The following is a 17,658-nucleotide window of genomic DNA, read 5'->3' as shown; positions in this document are numbered from 1 at the left end:
AAAAAGTTATTGGTTAATAATTATTGCAAATCCGCTAGCTCAGGGACAAAATAAACACAATGTCTAAGCACGAAATGACTCAAATAAACTTGAAGAGATAAGAAAGCTTAAGTCGAGTTTGCACGCATGAAATAGTCTTTTAATTAAACAGAGAGGACAGATTAGAGGTTGGTTGCCAACGCCATTTTTGTCCAAATATCAAAGTGTTCATAACTGGTTCTCTTAGTACTTTTTTACTCTTTTCTGTAACTAGAAGGAGGTCCGTAACCTTTTTCTCAAATAAAAAAGGCAAAGCCAAGTAGCTTTTGAACTCCAATTTCAAAAAGTTACAAGACAAATTTTAGCTGCAAATAAAATTGAAAATGGATTTCTCACATTAAAAAAAGAAATAAATGTCACATTCCTCAATAGGGGCCTTTTAATCTCGAGTAGAGTAGGGATCCGAGAGAGCAAAGCATACATCCCTATCATAATCACGAGTCTGTTTATAGTCAGGAAAATATAAATCAGTAAATCCACTTTCCTAGGTTGTTTATAGGGCATGCCGCCATTGGCTTCTTCAATGCTTATTCAGTTATTCTCCATCAAGCTCCCCTACCCCAGGAAAAACTAAACATTGAATTTTTTTTAAGTGATTTCATACATTACCATTTCTATTAATTATAAAATATTAATTGATATTTAATAAACCTTAGCATGCATGTTAAAAAATTTCCTAAATAAATCAAGTGGGGTGATTAACCCGTGAAACAGAAGCATTTATTTTCCTCGCATTGAAAGTTGTTTATTTTGATAGGGAGTGAGGCCATGAACAATTCTATTATTGGCTCTTATGGCGCTTAGCAGAGGAGTTAAACTAATGGGGGCAGTTTCTCACGGAGAATGAAATCTCAAACAAAAAAGTTTACATATAATTAGATTCCATTAAACATGATTAAATATGTCATTAAGATACACACATTTCTAACAAATGTGTCATATCTTAAATTCATGAATTTTGGCACACAATCAACCTGTAATACCAGACTTGTCACCTGTAGCAGCAGCCTTGTTAGTCTTAAGTCCTCTGCTTTCTTAATTGTCCTTTAAAACTCCAGGAGAAATTAAATCATGCAAAAAAGAGTTAGCTTGTAGGTAGTGCCTTTCCTTCTGCAAAATTATCAATTTGAATGCCAGCTTCTCGAATGCAATATTCTTCTGCCAATATTGCAAGTTATAATAGCAATAATCAGCAGTAGTAGTACAAAAGTTGAAAGACAATCACATCATAAGCGAGGGTAAAGATAGATGAAGCCAACTACATCTATACATAACAATGATGACGATAAACAACAAACAGTGTTAACAGAAAAAGAGAATAGAAAAACAAAGTGAACAGAAGAACTTTGTGTGTTTACCATAAGAATGTAGTCATGGTACAGTCCAAAGGGTTTTCCTCTTTTCCTTTTACTTCAGAGGGCAGGGGAGGTTTTTGGTATGAACATGGCAGAATGAAAAAAAAGAATCACTCTTCAGTTTACATCACAAGAAGGTACGGGATGTATTTTAATAATTTCTCGATGAACTATTGGAGAGAAAAATGATTGCTAAAACCTCATACTGTACAAATGCTAAAATGTGTTAACATCATCTATATTAATCGTTTTTTAGATTCGAAGACTATGAATTTGTTATGCTAAAAGTGAACTAAAATTCATCCTAAGATCCATCCCATTTTGTTAGAAATATGTTTTAGAAGTTGCTCTCAGTAAAATTACTGTTTCAGCTTAACAATTATTTACTGCAGTAATTTAGTTTTAAATTTGAAATAATTTTGAACTAGTCTTTAGGAGTGAACTAGTCTCTAGGAGTTTGTTATTTCAGCAGATTTTGTGCTGATTTTTAGGTCTTTTAAGTTAGTCTTTTAAATTGTAGTCCAAATGCAGTAAAATAATATAGAATTTTCAGCTTCAGTTCTTTTTACATCTATTCCAGTATACTCTTTTTATTTTCTTGTCATCTTCCCCTATTATTTCCTTAGTTTCTTTCATCAAGAACCAACAATTAGTATCAGAGCCATCTTTTTAAGGGACCTAAGTAAAATCTTTTCTTGAATGAGATAGAGACTGAAACGAATTTTCTCAATTGGCTCCTCCAGTCTTTGATGGTGAAAATTACCAACTGTGGGCAGTGAGAATGGAGACTTACTTGGAGGCTTAAGATTTTTGGAAGGTCGTGAAAGAGGATTATGGTGTTATTCCGCTGCCTAACAATCCCACCGTGGCCCAGATCAAGAGTCACAAGGAAAAGAAAACCAGAAAATCAAAGGCGAAAGCAACTTTGTTTGCTGGTGTGTCTGCAACAATTTTCACGAGTTATGGCTCTCAAATCAGCAAAAGAAATTTGGGATTATCTAAAGGAAGAATATACAGGAGATGAAAGAATACGAGGCATGAAGGTGTTGAATTTAGTAAGGGAATTCGAGTTGCAGAAAATGAAAGAATCTGAGACCGTCAAAGAATATTCAGATCGGTTACTTGGCATTGTTAACAAGGTAAGGTTGCTTGGTACTAAATTTAAAGATTCAAGAATTGTTGAAAAAATTCTTGTTACGGTGCCTGAAAAATATGAAGTATCCATAACTACCTTGGAAAATACAAAGGATCTATCCAAGATTACCTTGGTAGAATTGTTAAATACATTGCAGGCACAAGAGCAAAGGAGGCTTATGAGGCAAGATGGTATGGTTGAAGGAGCCTTGACAGCCAACCACAAAACTCAAAGCAAGGGTAATAATGCAAAGAAAAATTACCCACCTTGTCAGCACTGTGGCAAAAAAGGTCATCCACCATTCAAATGTTGGAAGAGGCCAGATGCAAAGTGCAAAATCTGCAACTAACTTGGTCATGAAGCTGTAATTTGCAAAGGCAAATCTCAAAAGCATGAAGCAAATGCCCAAGTCGCCAATGAAGAAGAAGATCACTTGTTTGTGGCAACTCTTCTTTCAACCAAGAAATCTGATTCTTGAATAATTGATAGTGGTTGTACAAATTACATGACATATGACAGAAATCTTTTCAAAGAATTCACGTCTATGAGAAATAAGAAAGTCAGAATTGGGAATGGTGATTATGTTCTTGCTAAAGGAAAAGGAACTGTTGCAATTGCAACAAATTCAGGTACTAAGAAAATTTCAGATGTTCTTTATGTTCCTGATATTGATCAAAATTTATTGAGTGTTGGACAACTAATGGAAAAGGGATTTATAGTATCCTTTGAAGATAAACATTGTTTCATTTATGATGCAACTGGACTTGAGATTTTAAAAGTTAAAATGAGAGGTAAAAACTTCTCATTTGATCCAACAGAAGATGAAGAATGGAGCCAAAAGAATGTGAAAATGAGGCAAGAAAGAAGTTGTCAATATTTCAGAAAAACAAAATCTGGAAGAAAGTTGACAAGCCTCAAGGGAAAATGCAAATCTGGAAGAAAGTTAGACAAGTCTCAAGGCAAGATGCAAATGAAGCCGAAAAAAGAGCCAACTTATTTCATTGACAATCATGAGATGCAGCAAAATAGAAAAGTGAACTCGATTTACTGCAAGTCCAAAGATCAGTTGGCAGATTTACGTACAAATTCGTTTCCAGTTAAAGGGTTACAAGGCACAAATTCAGAATTTGCAGCTTCAAAAGCAAGGAGTGTTAGAAATATGCTTTAGAAGCTGCTCTCACTAAAATTATTTTACTGTTTCAGCTTAAGAATTATTTACTGCACTAATTTAGTTTTGAATTTGAAATAATTTTGAACTAGTCTTTAGTAGTGAATTAGTCTCTAGGAGTTTTTTATTTTCAGCAGATTTTGTGCTGATTTTTAGGTCTTTTAAGTTAGTATTTCTCTTATAAATTGTAGTCCAAATGCAGTAAAATAATATAGAATTTTTAGTTTCAGTTCCTTTTACATCTATTCCAGTATACTTTTTTTATTTTCTTGTCATCTTCCCCTGTTATTTCCCTTAGTTTCTTTCATCAAGAACCAACGCATTTGCTCAAACTAAAGATGTATGTAGGCTTCACCATAATTTTGACAAGCATGTGCCATGGGAAGATTGTTTCGCAAATATGGACAAGGAGTTGTTAGGACTAAAATTCATGAGCAAATGCAGGTGTACGATTAATTAAATCAAATTTGCAGATAATAAATCCTGCCAGCCAACTTTAATTCAATAGCTACTGGTAGAAACTCTAGCCTATGATAAAGGTTCAGACACACTCCAGCTGGCATTTTAAAATTACTCACTCAGTTAGAGGTAGAGAAGTAAGAAGCTTACATAAGAATGTCAGTGGAACTGCTGTCTTTTCCACCTGATCAAGGAAAGCATTTCATCCTCTGCAGAAAAGAATCTTTTTTGTTGGTACAATAGAACGAGATTTATTTGCGTAAAATAGTTTAGTTTAAATCACGAAAACCTGTCTTTCTATTTCAACAGCAGCTGCAGAAAGTCTTCTTTTTAGCAACGACCTCTCTTCTTCACAAGTTTTCATGTTGGTGTCTGAGCAAAACAGAAGAACATTCAGACATAATATGGAAGAAAGACGAGGAAGGTAAGAACTTTATAAGATAGCCTAATTCTGAACTGACCAACACTCATTTGATCTATAACCACAGAAAAGAGAGGATGGAAACAACACACTGTCAAAGTCACCTCACGCGGTTCTCCCAAAAAGTATACCTTCCTCCACTGCTTTCATAGGGTACCTTGTAATTTTTGAGAATTTTGTTATACAATTCTGGGAGCAAACAAATAAATTAGATCTCCTTGGTAGAAATTGTCCACTTCTGCCAAGAATAGTATCGGTTTGATGTGAATTGAAGTAACATTTTCACTTAGAAAAGCTTAAAGATCAATTGGTTCACTCCATGAATTCACCAAATCCTACACTCCAGTCTCAAATTATGCTTTCGGGACAAAGTAAAGCCCTGCTGTCTACAGTAAACCTCCGGAATCAGACATGCTTTTTGCCCAATTGACACGAGAGGGAAATGCCATAAAGGTAACAAAGGTCCACCTAGAAAGGATCTAAGCATCCTTTCAAATAGTTCAAAGTAAGGTTCCCGATCCCTAACGAGTTATCTAAAGCCAAAGATAACAGCATTTGGACTTTGTGAGCAAAATGAATTCCACCTTGACCCAGAAAAAAAAAGGAAAAAAACCGGCCCATTGCCTCAAAAGGCAAGTGCTGTGTTCTTGGCATTGTATGTCTAGTGAGATGAACATTTCCAGATCTATTTCCAAAGAGAACCATCCATCCAGAGTGACTATCAAATTCATGCATGCATGCATGCATGCTCACTTTTTTGACAGGTCAAATTTTAAATGCATGAGGTGCAATAACCATGGCTAAGCATGTGTTCTGGTTTCAGAAAGTGTAAGCTACATGTCAAGAAATGATGTGGGTAGTAAAAAAAAATTAACACAAAGCTGAAAGAACACCGTCTTACCATAATAATATGTTGATTGAATTGTGATGCGTTCAGTTGGCTGAATAATGAGAACAAAGACTATTCAGTAAAAAGACAAAAGCTTCTATCTGGAAGAAACAGCCAAAAGACTAGATGAAGTAAATAATATTTCATACAAAGAAAAAGAAAAAGGAAAAAAAGTATAAGAAAATGAATGAGCATACAGAAAGACTATCTTCTGATGTGTCAATTACATCCTCAATGTCTGAGATTGGTTATAGAAAAAGTACTTGAAATCTCCGCCCAACCCCACATGTGTATATTTTCCAGCAGCTGAATTAATGGCAGAAATGGAAAAAGATCCTAAAATGCAAAAAGAATTAAGCAAAATACAGTACATAAAAATGATGATGATGATGATGCTCTCTGTACGCCATCTTACCAGAACCATCATCTTCCAACACTCTATCGCATCCAATCCCTCAAATTCCTTTTTGTATCCAACATTTCCTAATCTTCGCCGCTGCAATCCCCACCCCCTTCCCCCGTTCACAATGTCACTCCTCACTTCCTCTAAACCATCATAGCCCTCCTTTGCACCCCAGGTAGCAGCCATGCTCATGGATGATTCCTTCCCCAGCCTCTATTATTCTTCTTCGTCCCCTCCAACTCTCTCACCATCACAATTCCCTCCAGCTCCTCACCCATCCTGCCCCAGGCTTCTTCTTCCCCCCTACTTAGCTTCTTCCCTCCCACCCTAGCACCTCCATCCCAAGGCCTATTCTTATTCATCCATTACAACTCCTCCAGCACGACCGCAACACCTTCTATTCTATCTTTATAGTCAATTTGGAATCTCACTATGCGCCTTAGTTTTAGCATGTTCAAGCCACATTTACCGCGGGATCATGGTAAAGGACCTATTAGAATTTTCAGACATGATGGCTGCAGTTTATGCCTATCGAATGTTGGTGATGAAATTGATTTGACAACAAACTTAAAGGACCAAATTTTCTATGTACTCCATATATGGACAATATTGACATAAAAAATGAAGAACTTCCGAAAGTTTAGATCATATCTACGAGTTTAAACTGAAATCTCCAGCACAACTCCTAGGACCAATCATTGCATTATCAACCAACAAACAAATGCATGTGTTCCAAATTTCTCAAAAAATAACTTTCTCCCATGAATACATTTCGTAAAAATATGATGTGCTTAAAGTGTTGCTTTTCAAACGACACAAAAAGTATTATAAAGTAGGCTTCAAAAGGATCAAGTTCATAAAACTACAGCCGATGTAATATTTTTAGCATAGTCAAGATACCTTTCATTAGATACTACTTTCAAGCAAAGTAGATAAATTTATACCTGTTTCAAATGAAAAAAAAAATGAAAAGAAAGTAATTGAACTAGAAATAATACCATTACAAAGATCCCTTCACGTCTAGTAGGTAATTGCTCAAGCTTTCTCAATGTTTCATCTCCTTTTGTGACTTTGCCAAATATTGCATACTGAATTATTCGACAAAAAATGAAAAATAATGTAAGATTCTCAATTTTAAAAAATCCTTCTCTATTCACTATGATAGCTAGGATTTTGACCAGCACACCTTGTCATCAAGGTGAGGTGCATCTCCAAGGAGCATTGAAAATGATGACGTACCACTATCAGGATCATCATACCTATGGAAAATCAGATATGAGAAAGGTTCACCTAAAGTTAATTGGTGCACAAATGAAATACCAGTAAAATCAGAAAGTGCAAAATTGAAGGTATCTTGCTAGAGAATAGAAAAGATTTTTAATTGCATGTGGCATCCATATAGTTTGATCCCAATTTACATATCCCAGACAATACCCGCATACACCTCGGTCAGTCTTTAGTATAGAACATGACTATCTGCAGCAAAAGACGAAATCCTGTATACTAATCAATTCCTACTTTGACATCTCCGAGTCTACCCTTACTTTAGAAGTTATGTTGTACAGCTTCTTAACAAGCAATGTCACTCAATAAAAGATTAATAGACTATGTCATGCATTTTTCCAGATGAACATTTCTTATAAGCATGAAATTGCAATATATAGGAACAGTGCGTCTCAAAAGAATAATTGTACCATGCTTGTAACTTACTATAGATCTGGCCATTCATAGCCAAGAAAATCAACAAACATTACCTTCCCATTGAAAGGATCCCTCTCACATGTTTCACTTCACTAAGTTCACCGACAACAGTTTTTTCAGCTTCTGCCCTTTGTTCTTCATTCATAGGTGCACTCCTCCCCCCAACAACATCAGCCACTTGGGCAACAAAACCCTTATCAACCTGCCGACGTCATTAAGATTCTCATCATCAAATTCCAAACATAATAAGGCACAATGTTTTAATTACTGGCAGTTACCCGAAAGAAGTGATTGGTATTGTAGCATCCCAAGCGCACTAGCTTGAAGATGTGCTCAACTGTCTTTGGCGCAACACTAGGGTAGAAACCAAATTCAATATCTCCATAATTTGTCTGCCATATAGTTAAAATCAGTCAAAAACTATTCAGATGGATCAAGACAAAGTTCGTACTTGGTGGTTTGAGGGGTGAGGAGATTAAGAGTCGGCACAGCAAGCAACTTTTATCCTTACATTGTAAGACATAATTAAAACCTTATTTCAATTCAATATAATAGCAGAATCAAGTAACAGCGAGAATTCTGATAGCTAATAACAATATACATTCTTAGGGATCACAGTATCAAACCCACTTAACTGAATATCCGTTTAACCAAAAAAAAAGTTCCGCATTTTCCTTCAACTTCTATAATTTAAAGCAGGAGTTACTTATGTACAAATATACTTGCTTTACTGATAAAAATACAGATTCCAAGTTCTATTTTCTTAATGAATCATTGCATGCCAAGGATCACAAAGAAACTTTTATCCGAAGTTTTAAACTAAATTAATACAATGATTCAACCAGGCAAAGATGTAGTGTTTTTGGCACAGCCCCTCGGCTTGAACCACATCTACTTTTTCTTTTTTTCTTTTTTCTAATGGTGGTGTTCAGGCCAATTTTCGCACACCTCGACTAAATCTACCGATTACCTGCTACCTTCCACTAGCACAGATATCGAGTAATTGTGTCCATCAAGTCTTAGATAGATAGAAAGAAATAACCTAGTGTTTTTTCTCTCCACTAGGATTGAACCTGAGACCTCATGGTTCTCCACCCACTTCATAGACCACTAGGTTATACCATTGGGTGCGGGCATGAACCACATATATTCAAATATGTATATATATATATACACACACACCATGTTCACACTCACTGCCACAAAGTAGTAGTAGATGCAGTGGTAATTCGCCCCACTAACTAAACATCATTAATTTGCCTCTGATTTCAACAGAATACTAGCAGAATTAACTAAACAGTATGAATTTCTAACAGCTCATAATCAAACATGAATATATACATTATTGGCAATCAAATACCCAACAAACTAAACTTAATATCACAATAAACAAGAAAAGTCTTCCATTATCCTTCTACTTCTCACAATATAAAACAAAAGTTACCAATTTAAAATAATACATGGTATAAGGGGAGCCATGGAGCAGAAGGGGAGCCTTGGAGCAACGGTAAAGTTGTCTCTGTGTGACCTAGTCACGGGTTCGAGCCGTGGAAGCAGTCACTAATGCTTGCATTAGGGTAGCCTGTCTACATCACAACTTGGGGTGCGGCTCTTCACCGGACCCTATATGAATGCAGGATGCTTTGTGCATTGGGCTACCCTTTACATGCTATGGATGACAAATGAAGATTCTTTCTGTTTCTTATGAATAATTACATTCTAAGGATCACCAAGAAACTTTAATCCTTAGATGTAACATAACTAAAACTACATTTCATCAGGGGTGTGGGCCTGCTGCCCCCGGTGAATACTCTAGATAGTTTAACAATCTTTAAGAATACTAATTTGTACTAAATTGGGAATGAATTTTATTAAATACATGCAAGACGTTAGGTTTTCCAAGTTAATGAATCTTGAAAAATGAATTTAGAAATTTTATTAGATTCATTCTTGAGCTCTTAAATACGTTCTTCTACATTATGATATTATAAAAGGCATGAATTTATTCATGAACTTTGTTTAATGTTGTTTGAGTCTTTCAAGAAATCTTAGCCTATAAATAGGAGTTCTTTCATTTGGAAATAAAAGCACAAAAATAAGCACAAGAAAGCAATTCTTTTTCTGAGAAGGACAAGAAAGCAATTCTCTTATTTGAAGAACAAAAGAAAGACATTCTTGGATGTTTACCTTGTTGTGCCTTAGTTGAACTCTATGTTGTTGAATTTATTCTTCCATCTGCTCGTAGAGGAGACTTAAGAAGCGTATTTTATGCGCCTCTAAGAATGACAAGAATATTTAAATAACTATGCAGATGCCTTGTCGCAAAACGTTTTACCTCCGGTTCAATGAGTTGAAGTTATTATATATGATTCAAAAAAATTGAAGATTTTTCAGTTCGAGCACTTAGAAGACTTTATTACTTCAATTCCAACTTCTGTATCGAAAACTAAAAAGTGATTTCTTCACGCGCTATGATGGGTCTAACAAAGTTGTACTTTGTGTCATTGTGCTTAGTCCTACAATGATACTTAAGGTCTTCCATATAAGCTACGGCTACTTGGCTATCACAACACAGCTGAACTGGATCCATTAACTTGCCAATGATCCCAAAGTATTTCATAAACCTCTTTAGCCACACAGCTTCTTGCACTGCTGCAGAACATGCAATAAACTTTGCTTCCATAGTTGACAAAGCTATGCATATCTGCTTCTTGATACTCCACAAAATGGTAACATTTTTAAGCAAGAATACATATCCCAAAGTGGATCACGTGCTGCAATCTTTGCCATGAGCTAGATCAACCATGGATTTCCATCATGTCTTTGAACTTGAGAGATATGGATGCATAGGTGAAAATATTTGAGAACTAAGAAAAAATCATCATCTTTGTTTTCCAATATCTCTTTTGATGCCTCAGACTACCGTCACATATCATCCCCTTTTGTGTCTCTTCTCACGACATTGGAAGAGAATGATTTTCTCATTCCCTGCTACTTCATTCTCGTGCCAATTAAATAACTCCATATCTCTTGAACCAAGCACTTCACATCTAAAAATTTGTAGCGCATAAATAAGCAATACATAATTTATCAAAATATTCTTGCTTAAGGTTTGAAAGGTGATCACCTAATTAAAGAATCAAAGTTTCTTGTCCTACTACAATCATGATCTTTTGAATAAAACAGATAGGAATCATATATGCATATCATGTAGGATGTATCCTTGTGGCCATATATCCGGAAATATTTCCTTGTTAGAACCAAGATAATAAAGAACTAAAATATCTTCAAGTTCTTAGAACCAGATATAATAATAACTTTAACTCGTTCATTGTAACTAGAGATAAAACATATTTTCAGTTGGTGGACCAGAACATATGCAAAATTGTTAAACAACAATAATAATAATCTTCTTGTGGGTAGAGGCACGTAAATACACTATTTGAAGATAGTTAAAGTTTCTTCCACGAGCAAATGAAAAAATAATGACAACACCATCTCTGTGTTCAGCTAAGACTCAACAAGGTAGCATTCAAGTCTTGGTGTTCAGCTAAGACTCAACAAGGTAGCATTCAAGTCTTGGTGTTCAACTAAGACTCAACAAGGTAGCATTCAAGAACGATGCTCTTCTATTCTTGAATCTAGGATTTCACCTTCTGACCAGTCTTTCTTTTGTTTTCAGAATAAGGAACGTGCTTGTCTGTGTTTTTTATGCTTATATTTTCCAAATGAAAGAACCACTACTTGTGCACAAAGAATTTCTTGAAAAATGTAAACAACGTTAAATAGAGTTCATGAATAAATTCATAATTTTTAGAATACCCAAAATATATTTGCAAAATCAAGAATATATCTTAGGAGTTCAGGATGAACTTAAAAAGTTTTCCAAATTCATTTCTCAAGATTGATTCACTGTGGAAAACTATAAGTCTTCCGGAAAAAAATTATTGTTCCAAATTTATTGGAACACTTATTTCCAACAATCCTCTACTTGTTTAAGAAACTTTGAAGGTTTGAGACAACTGATTTAGTTACACGCATCGATAGTGGCATCTTCCGGACTTGAATCATTAGCTAGTGAAAGTATTCTAAATCATTAAACTGCTAGTGAATGAATCTTGAACAAAGGAATTCATCATATGAAGTAGAAAATACCTATGCACATTACTATTTTCCAGTGAAAATCGAGAAACTTTGTCACCTTACACCAGTGTGCTCTGAATCTTTTTTTCTAAGTGCTAAGATTTTGCCTTTCTAAATCTTATCGAAGCAGCATGCACTCTGCACTTAGACCGGTGAATTCATCAAGAGGAACTTTGCATACTTCGACCAAAATAGTCTAGTAATTCATTAAGAGATATTAGTTTCAAACTTCTTCACAACAAAGTATCGATAAATCTATCAAAAGTGTTCCTACTAACTCCAGTCGAAATTGGTCAAAGATTTATAAAGAGAATAGAATATTATCCTCCTTTTCAAACGGAATATGCACATCCATTACATCTTTCCAAATAATGGGAATTTTATTGATGTGCTCAAGACATCTCAACAAATGTAACTTTACTTGTTTGTCCCTTTGAACCTAAGATAATATCATTAGGTAGGGTTTTCATAAAGTACAGTAAATTTACAACAAGTTTTATTCTCATCCGTTTACAAGTTTTCACCAACAACTCTTTGCCTAATCCTTCAGACAAAGGAGCTGCTAAATTAAACTTGGATTTAACATATTCAACGCATATTATATTATCCTCCAATAATCTTCTCATGTTATTACGTTTGGGACAAACTTGTCTCAATGTGTCATCGTAACAATCACTTAAAGCCCGAAATATACCACATTTATCATCACAGTAGATAGTCAAAGGTGGCACTGCCTTACTCCAGAGAGGAATATCTATTAAAATACTTCTAAGCCAATCGGCTACTTCTCCAGCAGAAGACATAGCTATAAATTCTGATTTTGTTGTTGAGTGAGTAATACATATTTGCTTCTTTGATTTCCAAGCAATTGTTGTTTCAGCTAAAGTGTCCAAGCAGTAATTGACTTAGAGTCACAGAATTCCAAGTCACATCACTATACCCTTCAAGAACGGTTGGAAAGGGAGAGTAATGCATTCCAACATTAATTGTATTCTTTAAGTACCTTTAAACACGGCTTAAGGCATTCTAATGTTCAACTCTGGGATTACTAGTGAACTTGCTCAATGTTCGTATTGCATAAACAATATCAGGTCTTGTACAATGCATGGCATATATAAGACTCCCAACAATCCGAATATTAAGTCAGCTAATCTACAGCACCACTGGAATTTCGTGCTAGTTTGATGCTAGGATCCGATGGTGTAGGGCAGGCTAGTATCAAAATAACCAAACTTTTTAAGACTCTCAATACAGTTGGCTTCAGTAAGAATCAAAAGAATAAATCTTACAATTTTAATGCCCAAAATCGCATGAGCTTTTCAAAGATCTTCTATCTCAAAATGAGAAGTGAGAAATGATTTAGTTTCCTTGACTCTTTCAATATCAGTTGCAAAGTACAATATGTCATGTTATCTACACAGTGACAAATCAGAACACTGGAATTTTCTTGAGATTTATTGCAAGCATGAACTTGAAGTTACATCAAATGGATATAAAACCCCACTTCTCAATGGAGAGCTAGATGAACAACAACAACAAACCTAGTGTAATCCCACAAGTGGGGTCTGGGGAGGATAGTGTGTACGCAAACTTTACCCTTACCTTCAAAAAGACAGACAGATTATTTCTGCAAGACCCTCGGCTTAGGAAAGGTAAAAAGAAGGGCAACAACAAGCACACCAATCAGAAAACCGAAGCAAAAATACAAAACTAACACTAGGTACTGCAATCAAAAAACGGAAACAAAAGCAACAACAAGTAATAGCAGAAGTCAAGGAATACGAAAATACACAAATGACACTAAGTTATGTACTAAAGCTACTGTTACAGACAAGGACAACGCTCGGCTACCTAACCCTTTACCTTTATTCTCAACCTCCATACCTCCCTATCCATGGTCATGTCCTCAATAAGTTGGAGCAACGCCATATCTTGCCTAATCACATCTCCCCAATACTTCTTCGGCCTGCCTCTGCCTCTCCTTAGGCCCTCCAGGGCCAACCTCTCACAAGTCCTCACCGATGCATCTGTGCCTCTCCTCTTATGCCTGAACCATCTAAGTCTTGAGTAACCATTAGGTTTTGTCCAAAATGTTCAAGAGTAACGTTCGCAAGCTTGAGAGGTCCATTTATGGATTTAAACAATCATTTAGGCATTTGTAGTTGAGATTTCATCAAGTTATTACAATCTTATTACTTTAATATGATCGATGAGGACCACTGTGTGTATATGAAGCGGTCTGCAACCGATTACTTATTGCCACAAAGTAGAAGTGAGTGCAATTTCCGCATCCACTGACTAAAGGCTCCTGAATCTACCTCTGATTTCAACCACATATACTAGCAAAATTAACTAACAGCGTGAACTCTAACAGTTAATAATGTACTAAACATGAAAATAGTTTATTCCTCTAATCGAGAAAAGTATTCCACTTTCCTTCTATTTCTCACAACAAAGATCCAAAACTTACCAAATTTACAGTAATATATACTGCAAAAAGAAGATACCAAGTTCTGATCTTTTAAGCATTAACTTCAGCTGTACAACATGAATTATTGTGACTCAATACAATAAACATACGTAATGTGAAAGAAGATCAACCTGAAAGACAACGCGGGTCGACCCGAATTCTGGTTCAAATGCATAGGTAGCGTTTGAAGCCAAGCAGAGAAGGGCTATGTAGGCAATGAAAATCGAGACCCTTTTGTCTCTACACATGTTTGGATTTTCCAGTGTTTTCTGCTAGTACATGTCAGAAATGCGATCCACCTGTGGATAGTCAACTCCAGCTCCTGGGGCGGGTTATAGCTTTCTCAATTCTCACACTTTTGCATTGTCATTTCCATTTATTTACACACTAGACGAGGGATGGACACTTAATTACAAAAATAATATTCTTGATTGTATTACTCCAATTATTTTGTAAAGATCATTCATGTTAATTTAAATAGTATCTTTAAAGATAGAAATTTCATATATATCTTTATTCAATAAAAATTATTGTGTTTCTGAGTTAACTATCTAATGTTAAACTTATTTTGTTGGAATTAAACATCGAGGAAAAAGAAATAAAATGGTACCAATATTTCATCAACTTGCTTTTTCTTTGTGTTTGTGTGTTGTTTTTTCCTCGTATTCTAATTTGAAATTTAAAATATATCTTTATTTTAGTAAAATAATAAGTAGGCTTATTGGTAGCACAATAATTCATAGGCAACACATTTTGGTAATTTTCGGGCGTGTTAAATTTAAGAAAAAAAGTCCCTAATTTATTTAAACCTCGTTAACTTCTGAATAATCAAAGAGTTTGTATTTTTATTCGTTGATAATTCACTTGTTAATAGTATTAAATAAGATGAGATATCTTCTTTTAACATAAGAAAAACCATGTGTTACATTAGAGGTGGACCTCGATATATAGAAATAAATATTTGTAAAGGAGTATCAACTCTACTCTTTCTTTTTATAGACTTTTCTCATTAAGTTCTTGAATTAAAGATAATTGATTGAGTAATTGTACCTTGAAATATTTATTTAGCATTCAAGATAATCAAGAAAATTCAAATGGTGAAATTAATGCAACTTGAATAGTAATACCGTGAGTTCTAATTTGAGTATGTGTTATTTCTTAATCAGATTACTCTTTTCTACATACATATACATATATATATATATATATATATATATATATATATATATATATATATATATATATATATATATGCAAGATTTTTTCTAAATAAGAATAGCTTAATTGATAATTAATAAAAGTAACTTTATGTTTTGGTTTAAAATGGCGTCTTAATATTAAGGATTAGCCTTTTGTAAAATAATTTATATTTTGCTTGGTTATAGTAGTTAATATTCTGCTTATTCTTATTTTTAATATCAAATAGAATATTAAGACGGAAAATGTTACTCGCTTTTAAACTATAAAGCAAGAGAAAAAATATTTACACAAATTAAATATTACATAATTAGTACAATATTTAATTAGTGTATTCATTTAAGGGAAAAAATTATTTTTCAAACCTAATGTAATTGTTTCTTTTGAGTTGAGAGTGTATCTGAAACAGTCTTTTTACTTTTGCGAGGTAAGCGTAAGGTTTATGTATACATTACCATCTCCAAATCACATACTCTAAAAATATATTGGATATATTATTATTGTTGATTTAAGGAGAAATTGGATGTGAGATGATAAATTTAAGTAGAGTTCACATAGTCAATCATCTAAACATGTACATAGGAACGTAAATTGTAAAATTATGGTGTGAAATAATAAATTTAAGTGGGGCCCATGAATATAGTAGCCTTCAACCTTGTTGAACGTGTAAATGGCAAATTAAAGGGACCCACTGTTTCAGCATTTTATCTAGACTGATAAATAAAGGCAGAGTATTTAAAGCACATTAGACGTGAATACCAAAACTACCCCAGATAAGTAAGGAGGATGACAGGAGATAAACTGAAATGATTTGGGCTTTTCAGTCCATTCACTTTGACCGGAAGCAGCTCCTGATTCTCCTTTACTAATAGTAGCAATAAAAACCAGAAATTTATTTCCACCTATTCAGATTCTTTGAGATAATTTTTTTTATATTTTTCCCTTCAATTTTTTTTAAGGTCAAATTTATCCTCGGGTTGAAGCTTTATTACAGATCAAAGGTAAAAAGTAAGATTTTAAGGTGTAAAATTATCCTTGGGTTAGAGATTTGTTAGGGATTAAAGGCAAAATAAGATTAGACCAAAAATTTAACACATGCCGAAGTTATACTCGATACTAAACAATACATAAGCAAATTTGGACTTCTAATAGTAGAATGGGTGTAAGAGTTTCGTTCTATAATACAAATATATATATATATTTGTAAGTGATTGAATCATATTAGAAGTATATTTAAAGTAGTTTATCTTATAAGAAGTATGAAGAAATAGAGTGACTACTAGTTCGTATTCTAGTATGATCTCGCTAGTACTAAATATTTATGAAACTTATCAACATTCATAGCGTCACCTACTGTTAATCAAAGCACAAAGACATCTCTCTTTTTTTCGTTTTGTTTTTAGCACAAAGGCATCTAATAGCTCTGAGAATTTGGGCAAAAATTTCCCAAACTGACATGACCATTGAACCTACCTTCACACTTAGACAGTACCATTTTTGCAGTTATGAACTACTGAACCCAGACTCCGTCCTCCCCAAACCTACAAACTAATCGAGGTGCTTATCCTTTTCTTCCATGTTTTAAACAGAAAATTCAGTGTTGAGCTCTGATCAGTTGATATTAAACTCAATATTAGCCAAGCTTTTGGAAAGTCAGGAGAACTTCAAAAAAAAATTAAAAAATTGAAGATTTGGAATGTTACGCCAAAAACCCAATAGACCGGGTTCCTAGACTTTCTTATGTTCATATAGACCCAGTGGTATAATCACTGGTAGTTTCTCTCTCGCCCATTTCATATGATGCACTTTGATTGGAGCAAAATTTAATTAAAAAAATAACTTCTAAAACTTATGACTTAAAGCAAATCATATAACTCATGTAATTAAGGATAACACGAATAATTTAAAGTTAAATATTTCTGAATGTAAAAAGAGTGTATTTTTTGGGACAAACTAAAAAAAAAAATATGTCGCCCAAATTAGGTTTGAAGGAGTATTATTTCTTTGGAGTCGGGCATCAACTATAAGCAACACTCGACAACAAAGTCCAAGTTGCATCTCATTTTCGCTATTATTTTAGCAAGTCCAACGCTTCTATATACTTGCAGCTTTTTCCCAACAATATCTATCAACTGCAAGCATCAAATACCTAAGTACTGTAAATCAGACAACTGCTATAACTAGCCAGTAAGAAACGACTGGGAGCTGTTATGTATGATCTCCAATTTGATTCAAGTAAACCCCAATTCATTGTCTTCTAGTTTAAACAAGACAAAAC

The 17,658-nt window shown here is 34.3% G+C and overlaps 1 protein-coding gene and 1 long non-coding RNA gene across 3 annotated transcripts; one reads left to right on the top strand and one right to left on the bottom strand.

Moving 5' to 3' along the window:
- Positions 1-883: 883 nt before the first annotated feature.
- On the bottom strand, positions 884-14,545 carry LOC104086076 (peptidyl-prolyl cis-trans isomerase CYP23). 2 transcript variants are annotated; one of them, XR_011411809.1, is made up of 10 exons: positions 14,315-14,545; positions 7,849-7,962; positions 7,624-7,772; positions 7,056-7,128; positions 6,868-6,957; positions 5,479-5,518; positions 4,446-4,528; positions 4,307-4,365; positions 1,398-1,449; positions 884-1,197 (listed from the first exon to the last, which is right to left on the bottom strand). XR_011411809.1 is itself a non-coding variant. In XM_009590242.4 (9 exons), exons 1-8 carry the CDS (start codon positions 14,429-14,431, stop codon positions 4,345-4,347), a joined length of 687 nt encoding a protein of 228 aa, XP_009588537.1. In that variant the 5' UTR covers positions 14,432-14,545; the 3' UTR covers positions 884-1,197; positions 4,307-4,344. The 2 variants fall into 2 exon arrangements, 1 of the variants encoding a protein (XP_009588537.1); XM_009590242.4 differs by lacking the exon at positions 1,398-1,449.
- Positions 1,891-2,790, top strand: LOC108943357 (uncharacterized). Its single transcript, XR_011411810.1, has 2 exons — positions 1,891-2,533; positions 2,687-2,790. It is a non-coding gene; the product is annotated as an uncharacterized lncRNA (long non-coding RNA).
- Positions 14,546-17,658: the final 3,113 nt, after the last annotated feature.

The sequence above is a fragment of the Nicotiana tomentosiformis genome, chromosome 11 (assembly GCF_000390325.3).
Source record: "Nicotiana tomentosiformis chromosome 11, ASM39032v3, whole genome shotgun sequence".
In the NCBI taxonomy this organism is placed as follows: Eukaryota; Viridiplantae; Streptophyta; class Magnoliopsida; order Solanales; family Solanaceae; genus Nicotiana; species Nicotiana tomentosiformis.
Note: the sequence above shows the minus strand (reverse complement) of the source record. Positions and strands in the feature narration are given on the sequence as shown.

Coding starts and splice junctions, on each gene's coding strand:
- LOC104086076 (XM_009590242.4), bottom strand. CDS start 14,431: ATGTGTAGAGACAAAAGGGTCTCGATTTTCATTGCCTACATAGCCCTT. Junction 7,773..7,848: donor ATACCAATCACTTCTTTCGG/GTAACTGCCAGT, acceptor TGACGTCGGCAG/GTTGATAAGGGTTTTGTTGC. Junction 5,519..6,867: donor GTGAAGGGATCTTTGTAATG/GTATTATTTCTA, acceptor CTCATTATTCAG/CCAACTGAACGCATCACAAT.